The following is a 13,161-nucleotide window of genomic DNA, read 5'->3' as shown; positions in this document are numbered from 1 at the left end:
TTGTGAAAGACAGGATTTCATTCTTTTTTATGGCTGAATAGTATTCCATTCAACAGTTGATGGATATATGGGTTGATTCCGTATCTTAGCTATTGTGATTTGAGCTTCTATAAATCTTGGGCTACAGGTATTTTTTTCATATGCTGATTTCATTTCCTATGGGTAAGTTTCCAAGAGTGGGATGGCTGGGTCATATGGTAGATCTATTTTCAAATTTCTGAGGAATCTGTATACTATCTTCAATAATGGTTGTACTAGTTTACATTTCTGCCAGCGGTGTATTAGAGTAAAGTTATGTGTTTTTTTTTTTTTTTTTTTTGTTTTTTTGACAGGCAGAGTGGATAGTGAGAGAGATAGAGACAGAGAGAAAGTTCTTCCTTTTTGCCGTTGGTTCACTCTCCAATGGCCGCTGCGGATGGAGCATCTCGCTGATCAGGAGCCAGGTGCTTCTCCTGGTCTCCCATGCGGGTGCAGGGCCCAAGGACTTGGGCCATCCTCCACTGCCTTCCCGGGCCATAGCAGAGAGCTGGCCTGGAAGAGGGGCAACCGGGATAGAATCCAGCGCCCCAACCGGGACTAGAACCTGGTGTGCCGGTGCCGCAAGGCGGAGGATTAGCCTGTTAAGCCACGGCACCGGCCTGTAAAGTTATCTTTTAAACTCATTGTCCCATGAACTTTTTGAAGTGTTGTCATATGTACATGGACTTAAATATTAGAGACTATCTGTATCTGATACTTATACTTAATCCCTAGATAAGGTGACAATACTGGAATAGTGATAACTTCTTTCATTTATTTATTGTTAAAGATTTATTTATTTAATTGATAGAGTTACAGAAAGTTGGAGAGACAGAAACGGAGAGAGAGATCTGTCCATTGCAAAGGCTGCATAGCCGAATGGCTGCAATGGCTAGGGCTGGGCAAAGCTGGGCTGAAGCCAGGAACCAGAAGCTTCTTCTGAGTTTCCCTCATAGGTGTAGAGGCCCAAGAACTTGGGCCATCATCTGCTGCTTTCCCCCAGGCACATCGGCAGGGAGCTGGATAGGATGTGGTGCAGACAGGACTCCAGATGGTGCCCATATGGGATGCTGGCATTGAAGAGGCAGCTTGACCTGCTACACCACAAACTGACCCTATTATAACTCCTTTTTGCTTCTCTTTTTGGAATTAGTTACAATGATTAAATCTTCTGGACATCTTATTTATATAATCACCCTTTAAAATAGTTATCTAATATAATAAGGAATAAAAATTTAGGCACAGAGAGACTAGAAACATTTGCTAAATTAAATAAACAAATCACAGATGTAAAATTTTTCAAGTTATATTTTTGAGCCCTTCGATGTTACACTAGCTCTCAAAAACATTGTATTTTTAATTTTTGCCACATCTGTCAGGACTCACATTCACTTGTAAGAAGATGATACTATCTTCTGAACAAAGGCAAATGCAAAGCTGCTTAGAAAAAGATTTCCATAGGAGAGAACGATCCAACATGGGAAGCAGGATACACAGCAGACTTACAGAATGGCAGATGTCCTAAACAGCACTCTGGCCTCAGAATCAGCCCTTAAGGCATTCAGATCTGGATAGAAAGCCCATGAAAGTATTTCAGGCATGGAAAGGCAAGACACTGTGGCAAAAAAAAAAACAAAAAAAAAAAAAAAACAAAACAAAAACCCACAAAAGTACGTGAAAGATCTCTGTGAGTGAGATCCCAGCAGAAAGAATCGGGCATCAAAGAAGGAGTTACTTTTCTCTGAAGGGAGGAGAGAACTTGCACTTTGACTATGACCTTGTCTAAATAAGATCAGAGTTGGTGAACTCAAAAGGCTTCCACAGCCTTGGCAACTCATGACAAGAGCCTCGGGTGATTACTGATGCCATAAACAAGAGTGTCAATTGTTAAATCAACAACAGGAGTCACTGTGCACATACTCCCCATGTAGGATCTCTGTCCTTAATGTGTTATACTATGTGAATTAATGGTATAACTAGTACTCAAACAGTACTTTATATTTTGTGTTTCTGTGTGGGTGCAAACAGTTGAAATCTTTACTTAATACATACTAAATTGATCTTCTGTATATAAAGAGAATTGAAAATGAATCTTGATGTGAATGGGATGGGAGAGGGAGCAAGAGATGGAATGGTTGTGGGTGGGAGGGAGGTTGGAGGGGGAAAAAGCCACTGTAATCCAAAAGCTGTACTTTGGAAATTTATATATGTTAAATAAAAGTTTAAAAAAGAGAAAAAAAAGATTTCCATAGACACAGGAGTGTACGACACTTGTAAGTTAAGTATAATTGTTCTTTAATAAGTGTGGGAAGTGTCCTCACTAGAGAGTTTTCTACTTGTGTGTTTGACTGCTAAGCTGCTTAAGGCTCTTGATGCTTTGTCCACTGGTTTGGGAACAGAAGCACTCCCAGGGTCCCCTCATCATGTGGTGGACTTCTAAGGGAGGAGACCTCTCTATACATGTGCTTACTGCTGTCAGGTTTTATGGTTGCTTGGCATATCCGCTTCCTCCAGGCCTCCCATGTGGATTCAGGGGTCTAAGCACATGGGCCATAGTCCGCTGCTTTCCCAGGTGCATCCACGGGGAGCTGGATTGGAAGTTAGGCAGCCAGGACACTAACCAGCACCCATGTGGGATACCGGTGCTGCAGGTGTAGGCTTTCTGCACTACACCACAGCGCTGGTCCCAGAAGTATCATTTTCAGTACTCTTCCTGCATGCTTACTTTTCATTCCATCTCCCTCATTATGAATTGCATTTCCAGTTCCTTAGGATTTTACATCTGAAAATTCCACTGTGTAATCTGAAGGAGTTGAGTCCAGTTGGGCTGTTGTAGTTGACTCCTCATTGATCACGGCTCTTCCCTTTTAAGGAATTTATTCTTTTCTTCCCTCCTTCTCTCCCTTTTCTTCTTTTGCCTTACTTTTTTCTTCTCTTCCTTCCCTCCAACCTCCCTTGGAGGGTTCCTTTATTTCTTGGTGAGCTCAACTCCATTAAAGTTTCTTTCTTGTATTTTATCCATGATCAATTGTTTGACAGCAAGAGTTGCTTCAAAGTTCTGTTATCTCACCATGGTTGTGGAATGAGAATGACCATGCAAGTGATTGCCCAGAGAGGCTTTGTATTTGGCTTTTCTGGGAGTTGTGGCATGCTCCCACCCCAGGGCAAGTTTGGCACCATTGGGTGGTCCTTGCCCCAGTGTTACAGGGATCAGCTCCTAGACATTGGGTGCCAGTGCTGCTCTTGAGCAATGCCCAAACAGTACCCTGGCTTTTGTATCTGCTTATGCTTCCCTGCTCTGCCCTCAACTCCTCTCCTCCCTCGTTCCTTTCTCCCTTCCTGCTCCCTACCTACAGATGTCCTTTATTTCTGATGTGCCCAACAGTGCCTTGCAATTTTGTTTTCCTATATTTTATCCAAGATTGAGAGTATGACAGCAAGAGTCCCTTCAGAGTATGAAACATCCCATTATGGTGGGAGGAATGGAAATTGTCTATTCCACCAGTTACTGTGAAGCCATTCAGCTGTTTGTCTCAGTGAAAATGATAGTAGGTAGAATGAGATAGCAATTTAGAAGCAAGATTTTGAACATTCAGAATCCTCAGTCTACTGCAAAGAGATTTGAAAGGTATTCCATAAATTGTATTGCATAAATTAATAACTAAGCACAAATAACTTGTCTATAAAAAGAAAAAAAATACTGGCTATTTTATATCTTGCATTGTTTCTTCTCTGGAGAAAAAAACCAAACCCATCTGTAGTGCTGTGAATACAATAACAGTGTGTTTCGGGATTTCACAGGTCCAAAGGACGATAGCTAAGCAGATTCAGATGGTGAAGCAGATTGGAAAAGGTCGCTATGGGGAAGTTTGGATGGGCAAGTGGCGTGGCGAAAAGGTGGCCGTGAAAGTGTTCTTCACCACGGAGGAAGCCAGCTGGTTCAGAGAGACCGAAATCTACCAGACAGTGTTGATGAGGCACGAAAACATTTTGGGTGAGCAAAGTCTGAGGAGCAATGTTCGGATTTTCCTAGCTTCCTCCTGTCTTTCTGATGATGCCTGCTAACTCGTCTGCTTAGACCCGTTATGAAACATACAGAATTTCCTTCTTGGCCCAAGCCCAAGAACCTCGTAAGCGTCTAAGTGGGAGACCCCACAGGAGGAGTGACTAAGGCACTGCCTAATGAATGGTGAGCTGCAAGTGAAATACTCACTACCATTTTTTCTGCAGCAACAGAAAATGCAAATGTCAAAACCAGACTTTTTTGGGAAGTTTTAGGGACTTGAAGGGGCATAATTTAAATGTGAAAAGTTACAGTAACTGTATCCGCAGTGCTTTTTTATATCAAGAGTCTATGCTGAGAATTTTTTTTTTTCTGTTTTCTCAGGTTAGACATGATCTATCTGAATCATTCAAGTAGACTAATCAGTGAGGTGTGTCCCTTAACTCAAGACCCTCTTTTGTAAACACTGTCTTATATCTAATGCCATACTACAACTGCTGAGCAGGAGGACATCCTGGGGAGGGCACTCAGCCTAGTGGTTAAGACCTAAATGCCATATCATAGTGCCTAGGTTCAATACACCCCTCCAGCTGCCATCCCCAGCTTCCTGCTAACATAGACCCTGGAAGGCAACATGATCGCTCAAAGAATTGGGTTTCTGCCACCCGTATGGGAGACCTGGATTGAGTTCTTCTCTCCTGGCTTTGGCTAGCCCGCCCCCGGCCATCTTGGGCATTTGGACAGTGAACCAGCAGATGGGGGCTCTTTTCTTTCTCCATCTCTTAAATTAATTTAAAAAATGTTTTCGTATATGAGCTCTGAATATTTCTCTACCACTGCAATTTTGATTGCCTCTGACTAGTATTAATAATTTGATAGTCATTCACATAATCAGAAAATTGAGTGAAATGATAAACAAAAGACACCAATGGACAAAGAATGATGTTTGAGAAAACAAATTCTTCTTGATAATATTCAAAAAACACTCCCTGGGGCTGGCATTCTGGAACAGCGATTAAGCTGTTACCTGTGACTCCAGCATCCCACGTGAGTGCCAGATCCAGTCCTGGCTGCTCCACTTCCAATTCATTTTCCTACTAACGTACCTAGGAAAGCATGGGAGGATGGCTCAAGTGCTTGGGCCCCTGCTGTCCATGTGGGAGACCTCCATGAAGCTGTTGGTTTCAGCCTGGCCCAGTCTCCCTCCTCTCTCTCTCCCTCTCTCTGTCTCTTGTAATTCTGACTCTCCTTCTGTCTCTGTAATTCTCCCATTCAAATGCGTAAATTAAATCTTAAAAAAAAAAAACTTCCCCTCCAAACCTATTTGTCCTTTTTTCTTTTTAGGGTTTATTGCTGCAGACATCAAGGGGACAGGGTCCTGGACCCAGTTGTACCTAATCACAGACTACCATGAAAATGGTTCCCTTTATGATTACTTGAAGTCCACCACTCTAGACACGAAGTCGATGCTGAAGCTAGCCTACTCTTCTGTCAGTGGCTTATGCCACTTACACACCGAAATCTTCAGTACGCAAGGCAAACCAGCAATTGCCCACCGAGATCTGAAAAGTAAGAACATCCTGGTGAAGAAAAATGGAACTTGCTGTATAGCTGACCTGGGCCTGGCTGTTAAATTTATTAGGTTAGTATCAAATTGGACAAATATGCTATTCAGGATTCTTTCCTATCATTGTTTAGTAGAGTATGAATTTTAAAGCCCAGTGTTCCCAAAGGGTTTGGTAACTGAGGAACTTCTGGGATATTAATAATTGACAGGTTCTATTTTCTGTAGATGAAAAATAACCACCAAACTTTGGATTTGTAGCATCAGGGCTGCTGCATTTGGGCTTTTTGGGGGCCTGGCTCTAAACTGCTTCACCTTAGGTTTGTGGCTGCGGTGAATGTAGCTGCATGGGAAAGCTTAGGGAGCTGATGCCTGGGGATACGTGGTCCGAGCTCTCCTGGCATTGTTAAGCAGGGCAACATGTCAGGAAAAATCTAAAGTCTGTATAGTGATAGAAGCAATCTTTTTATGTAATATATAGTGAAGATAACTTGCAGAAGTACTTTATGAAAGATGTTGGGAACTCTTAACAAAATAGGCTGGGTAGTCAGCATCATTACACAGCAGCTCACACGCTGAATATAATGCCTGGACATGTACAACAGTGGCTTTCAAGTGCTTGGGGGCGCCTTGGAACTATGTTCTTACTGGAAGCTTTTGCACACTGGGGAGGGGATGTGTACGTGGGTTGGAGACTGTTTTACTTACTCTCACTTGAAGTAGAGATATTTCTTTTAGATGATTTAATTGGAAGAGATGGTTCCTCTCTTTTGACAGTAAGATAAGCAAATTGAGTTTTGCAAATCACTGCTGTAGTGGGATCATCATGCCGTCGCCTTTTTCAAAGCCCAATTCAGGCTTAGAGTTTAACAAATTCTTGGACTCCCTTGTAGATGTTTTCAGACATCGTAGAAGGTAGTGAAGGGTACAGAGGAAAAGCCATGAGACGGTTCAGGGTTTGGAAAAGAAAACCCCTAAGAAAGGACTAATGGATTGTATTTTCACCTGGTTGTAAAGGCTGAGGTTCGATTTAATAATACACCATTTAGTGCATGGCAAATTCAAGTTCTTGATCTTTCAAAACAGAGCAAAGGGAAATGATTGGGGCTATAAGTTTAAGTTAGAAACATGAACCTCCTGCCAGTAGATTGTTAAATCCGTTCTTCTGAATTCTTTTTTTCTGGCCTGCAACTCTTTTCACGTCTCTCATACCAAAATAAAGAAAACTAAAACCACCCAGCTTCGTGATGCTTCTCAGATTTCCCTGCCATCTGTCTTTGTCGCCAGCCCTTGTCCCATCACCCTGTGGCTGTCCTCAGGCCCAAACCTTACCTCCTCCCGTTTTCCTCATGTACCTTTGTCCACCACTTCCCTGTCTCTCGCCACTGCTTCTGCTCTCTTTACCTCTTGAGTGTTTTTTTTCTGATGCTCTCCTATTCCCATTAGGATTGATCCATTATAGAAGGTGGGTGCCTGGCACCTCCCTTTTCCCCCTAATTTTTGGTATGTAGAGTGGGATAAATTCTGTCTTCATGGAATTCCTCCTGTACTGGTGCACTTTGGGCTGCCTCTAGCATTTTCCTAGTTTCTGCTGTAAAGCATTTGTTACTTCCTATTTCTCATTGCAGGCTTTTGTGCACACTGCTCTGGATTTATTTTCTTGAAGCATGACTGTGCAACATCAGAATTTCACAGTTTCCTCTCACTGTGGTTCAACTATAGTTAAAGTCCTTGGGTGCAGTAGATCCTTCCTTGTCTGACCCTGGCCTCTTCTTGAGCCCTGTCCCCAGCTCAGTGTTGACCATTTTCTATAGTTACCCTGACTGAACACTATACGTCTCACAGCTGCAAGCATTTTCGCCTGGATCTGTCATTCCCTCACACAGCCTTCTCTATCCAGATGCTCACTGCTAAGCTGTGAGATGCCATTTATTGTGATTCCCTCACAAGTCTCACTTTAAGTCAATCTTTGTAGTTCCAGTGTGGCCCTGTATGTATTGTCATGACATTTCTCAATCTGTAGAACAGTGTTGGCTTCTTCCCTGTCACTCCCAATGGACAGTGAAGGTAGAACATGTGATTATTTTTGCATTTGCATTCCTGGTACCTTTCCCTGGTGCTGATTTTTAGGTGCTGGCTAAAAATTTCATGTAATGGATAAGTGAATGGTTCCATATGGACTCCAAGATGAAGCCCAATAGCACCTTTTCCTGGCTCCAAAGACCCTCCACACTGTGGACTGAGTCCACATCCCTAGTTTTATATTGTGCAAACTCTCCAGTCTGTGTGCTCTCTTGATAAAACTCCTGTGTTTTCTCCTCATGTATATCTCATGCTTGCTACTGTCTTGCTCTTGATTTTTTGCACAGTCTTTAGCTTGGGAAGTCTCTGCTTCTCCGGGTACTTTAATGTAATCTTAGGAGTTGCCTCTCAGTCACCTTACTCATCCCCAAGCTCTGAAGAATGGCACGCCCTCTGCACTCCTGTAGTATTTAATCTTAGGAGTTGCCTCTCAGTCACCTTACTCATCCCCAAGCTCGGAAGAATGGCACACCCTCTGCACTCCTGTAGTAACCTCCTGGCCCTGGTTTGCCTGCCATTGTCAATATTTTGGTGCCTGCCTCATCTTTCTTGTTAGTCACTGGGCATCCCAAGAGCAGCATCCATGGTAATTAGCGTGTTTCCCATTTGCTGGGACATAGTGAATTACCCACTATAAGCATCCTAACATCATTTTGAATCAATAAAGGTAGGCAATAGCAAAATAATTTTAAACTCATCTCCTTTATAAACCTTAAAACAAAGAGATTGACTATATGTTGTATTTCTGAAACTTACTTCTGCTTAATGTAAGGGAAGCAGACTGAATGGCCTCTCACATTTCATGCAAAGCCTGATTCTAGGAAGGAAAGAGAACTCTGCAGGGTACGGTTTGGAGATGTGCCTGGCATATATTGACTGGTTCATCAAAGGAGGGGAGATGTGCTGCCGGTTCAGATGTCACCTGCAGAGGCTGACATCACTGAGACCAGCTTCTGCACCTTGGTCTCCTCATTCCTCATATGGAGGCCTAATAATTCAATTAATTTGGGGGTAAATTGTTGTTTTTTTTTATTTCCCATGGTTCAAAATTTGCTTGTCTCAATTTCTGTGCATAACATGTAAACCTTGCTTTACGTGCTGCCCTGGTTTCAACTCTTTCCTCCTGTCTTGTGTCGGGGTGTGTGTGTGTGTGTGCGTGTGCACATGTACAGGCACACGTGCACACATGCAGATATTCACAGTGTTTTATTACAAGTGCAGTCATAGCTGGCCCAGTGCTGAATTCTCATAGGCGAGCTTTCTGTGAGAACTTAATCTTTACCCAGCTCTCTACACAGTGGTAAACATTCTCTTCAGTTTCTAAATCATCTCTGGGAGGTTCCCAGGGAAGTTGAGAACCACGAAGACAATAGCCAGTGCCTTAGAGATTTCCTGCTCGTGTAATATTTGTTTAATCCTGCACTCCCTTGGAAATGATGTAAGTGCTGATGCGTTTCCTGTGCTACAGAGATTGAATGCAGGTGAGCCCTGGCCAGCATCACTGCTACCTTGAATCTCTCTTGGGAGGATGAAACCATGACTCACGAAAGGGCTCACAGGAACTCACAGACATTTTCACTTTTCACTCCGGAGAATCAAGCAACCCCTCTGGTACTTCACTGTCAGGATAAAATGTTTTCTTAGTGGCAGAATAAACCCTGGCTTAGGGCATCTGCACCATTCAATGTTAGATAGAAAAGCGACACTGAGGACTGACCTTGTGACACAGATGCCTTGGTCAGATTGTCATTATTTGGAACACTGCTTCTGCCTGGTGTACTTGTTTTTTTTTTTTTTTTTTCTTTTAAATGACATGGCTCGATGACTTACCAGAGCCACAGACCAAGCCTCATTAGTGAGAGTTAGAACCCCCTCCCCCCCATCATGCCTTCTGTAACCATACCTACCTTCTGTTCAAGAACTTCTAGTTGAGTTTCTAAGGAACCCCAGGTGTCTCAGGATTTACTCCTAGCAGCCATGAAGCCTGGGAAAAGTGTTGCTGGCAGCTACTCGTTGGGTGATCACCCTACTGGCACAAGTTCAGTGTGGCAAGTGATTTCCACAGCTGTCTGCAAGATCTGTGGCAACCACCCAGGCATGGCCCCTTTTTGGAGAGCCTGTCAGGCTGGGGGTGGGATGGTATCTGTAGGCTGAGAGGTGATTTAGCATCCTCCAGTGTTTGTAGTTTTAGACATCAGTTATCAACTGCAGGCAAAACAGTGGTGGTCTCTCTCCTTTCACACATTCTCTAACGTGCAGGTCTTATTTTTTGAAAAGCTTTTTAAATGGACAAAAGGTGTATAATGTTGGTGTCTCCTGTCTTTATTATCTTTCTTTTCTCCCTTCTGCCTCTGTTCCTCTCACCTCCCTCTGCTTAGGGCATCAGCAACTGCAGCAGAAGGACCACCCGCAGGTGCATACAGGCTCAGGGAGGCCGAGCCGCTGTGCTACAGCTGAGTGTTGAGCTCCCATGCTTGCCTCCCACTGCCACCAGGGGCTCTGCTCTTGTTTTCCTGAAACTCTGACTGCAGTTGATGATAGCAAGGGGAGTGTGCACTGGGCTGTTTCCAGCAGGTGCGAGAAGAAGGGCAGGGGGCAGGTGTGGAGGAGTGTATTTCTTGCCAGAATTCCTGGAATGGATTTGTAGTGAGGAAGTTCTGTTAACATGAAAAACATTTCACATAAAGTAAGTAGAGACCCTAAACTCATATATTTTTTTAAAATCTCCTTTATCCCCCCCCCCCCCCCCCCCCCCCCGCCACCAAAAGTCTCATACTCACCTCTGTCTCAGGCTTGATGGAGAGCTTATGAGGCAGGCACTGTTCACAGAGCCCTGGGGGATGCTCGTGTTTCATTCTCCAGCCTGCTCCGGGGCCTGGTGGGAGGCTCCACTTTCAGCCTCTCCGTGCCTACAGGCAGTGCCTGACTTCCCTCCCACACTCACACACTGACGTGTGGGGTGCACGCTGGCCACACCAGGCACTGGTGCTGTATCAGGAGTGTACCTGAGGCAGTGCAGCCGGGTTCTGGCAGTGAGCGAGTCGCTGTATGTAGATTGCACAACCTACTACAGCTCTGCTTTCCATCATCACCGCGTGCCAGGGTTCTGAACAGTGTCAGTGGGGAGAGTCACTGGCCAGCAGGGTGCTTTGCTCTCGTCACCCCCTCTTGGGCTCTGTTCCTCTCCACTAGGGCAGGAGAGGAAGAAAAGAGCAAGATTTTACTTCTATATCTGCTTTTCTCTCCCCTGCTCCTCTCCCCCATCTGTGATACAGACAGTGTCAAAATTGTCTTTTTGCTTCTCTCCTTTGTCCCGAAGCCTTGAGACTTCGCACTTGCTCTGCAACCTCCCTGGGTTGGCGGAGCCATTGGGGTGTCCCCAAAGGGAGCTTTTGGTCATCAGAGTGGAGCTCTTTCTCCATCACACTGGGCTTTTTCTGTCACATCGCAGACCCTGTGATGTCAACAATGGGACTTCGGTTGGCATGCCTTTTTATAGAATCCTAACGGAGGACAGCCCTGCCTTTTAAGATGGGATAAGATTAGCTCTTCCCATCCGCCTTCCTACACAGCCCCAGAATCCCAGTACCTAGAAACTTGGAGGAGCTTGACCCCTCTCTGCCACCTCCACCCCATGCCTGGTTCACAGGTGGCACCTTTTCTGCAGGATGTTGCTCCTGGCTCCCTGCATCCCAAACCGCCACCAGCTCACAGTCTGAGACATCTCCACTGGGATTGTGTTGGAATGTGTTGCATACAGTGTAGTACTGAAATGCATGGCAATAGGACCTTGCTCCTGGTGTGTTTTTCCCAACAACCCACTGTGGGCTGGAAGGGCAGAACCCATCATCTCCCCAAATGAGTCATCTTCATGCCCCAACCCCTCATGTTCACTTTTTCAGAAAAGTATGAATATTTTTGTTTCTTATGTCAGCCCTATTCTCCCTAATGTTTATAAGGAAAAATAGGCCTGAAAGTGTGATTATAAAAAGGCTTTTCCTGGAAAGGGATTTACCTTCCATCTCTTAATTGATTCTCTTCAAATCTGATTTGTTATTTCCTTCCAATTCTACTTAATCTCATGGGCACTCACATTAATAGGGACAACAGCCACGTTAAGCCCAGTGGGGGTATTAATTATACTGTGTGTGTGGTTCAGTTGCCTTCCCTGGTGATATCTGAACTGTACTGTTCAGGTGTCCACCCCTCAGTGCAAACACGCACAGCCCTTCTTCATGGGAAGGGAGAAGAGAGCATATTTCCCCAGGGTGACTGCTGCACTCAGTTATTTTGTTTGTGTTTTCTAAAAACTTTAACTGATCTATAAAACCTTTACATATGTATGGGGTCCTGATTTGTATGTGCATATGTCGTGTGATGTCAAATCAGGATATACATACCTAATTCTGCAGACAGTTCTCATTTCTTCATGGTGAAAACACTCAAGACCCTTTCTTTTAGTTTTTATTTTTCTAGAACAGTAGGTATTGTCATTCATTATCTGTAGTCACCCTCCTGTGCAGTGGGACCCCAGAGCTCCTTACTCCGGTGTCACTTAGTACCCATTAAATAACCTGCTGCCACCTGTCACTTCCTCCTACCCCAGCTTTGGGTAACCACCGTGAAGCTCTGCTATCAGGTCGACTTCTTCGACTCCACGAGTTAGTGCGGTCATGTGCTACTTTCCCTTTTGTGCCTGGCTTGTTTCACTGATCCTTATGACTCTAGTTCCATCCGTGTTGTTGCGCATGACAAGGTTTCATCCTTTTTATGACTGAGTCAGATTCCACCCCAGCCTGTTCTTCAGGTCTCCTTGGTAGAGACTCATCTGCCCTGTAATGTTGTTCAGTCGTTCAGGTCACTTATGATCTTCATGTCTAGAACCTGCCTTTGAATTCCCAAAACATTTCTAGTTGCTGATCCTGCTGGGTTCTTCTTACTTATATAATAATACATCTGTTTCCTAGAAACGTACAGAATAGAAAAACACCTAGGTAAAAATTTAATATTAACAAGTGTTGATTATCTGCCTTATTTTCCTCTGGTTTTCTGTGTTAGAAGAATGAAATGTGGATAGCCCCATTACATTCCCTCCTGCATTTATCCGCTTTTATCCCTCCTAGAACTACCTGGTGTCCTCTCTACACTTCCTGTGTATGATTGCATGGTTTGACTACAGGTGTGCATAGGATTACCTGGTGGGTTTGGAGTTGTTTCAGCTGACTACACCCTCAGTGCAAGGCCCACCTTTTCTTGCCAGCCTTGGTTCTCACCCCTCTGTGGATAGGGAAGCCAGAGCAAGCTGACAGCCCCCAGCCACCTCCGCTTCTTTCTTTCTTCCTCCTTGGCCCTTCTCTCATGCTGTACCCTGTTCTTCCATGCACAATACTGTCACACTCTGCTTTTCTCTCTTGTTCTTTATTCTTGGTGACCCAATATATATATACACACACACATATATATATGTATATATATATATATTTTTTTTTTTTTG

At 44.1% G+C, this 13,161-nt stretch overlaps 1 protein-coding gene across 2 annotated transcripts in view; it reads left to right on the top strand.

The window, feature by feature from the left end:
- Window positions 1–13,161, top strand: part of BMPR1B (bone morphogenetic protein receptor type 1B) — a 434,320-nt gene that overhangs the window by 404,276 nt on the left and 16,883 nt on the right. For both annotated transcript variants that reach the window (XM_062199848.1, XM_062199849.1), the window contains 2 exons: window positions 3,820–4,012; window positions 5,366–5,663. In XM_062199848.1, the coding sequence (XP_062055832.1) occupies window positions 3,820–4,012; window positions 5,366–5,663 (491 nt within the window). The remainder of the gene's footprint in view (window positions 1–3,819; window positions 4,013–5,365; window positions 5,664–13,161) is intronic.

Source organism: Lepus europaeus, chromosome 8 (genome assembly GCF_033115175.1).
Source record: "Lepus europaeus isolate LE1 chromosome 8, mLepTim1.pri, whole genome shotgun sequence".
Lineage (NCBI taxonomy): Eukaryota > Metazoa > Chordata > Mammalia > Lagomorpha > Leporidae > Lepus > Lepus europaeus.
This window is presented reverse-complemented; position numbering and strand designations above follow the sequence as displayed.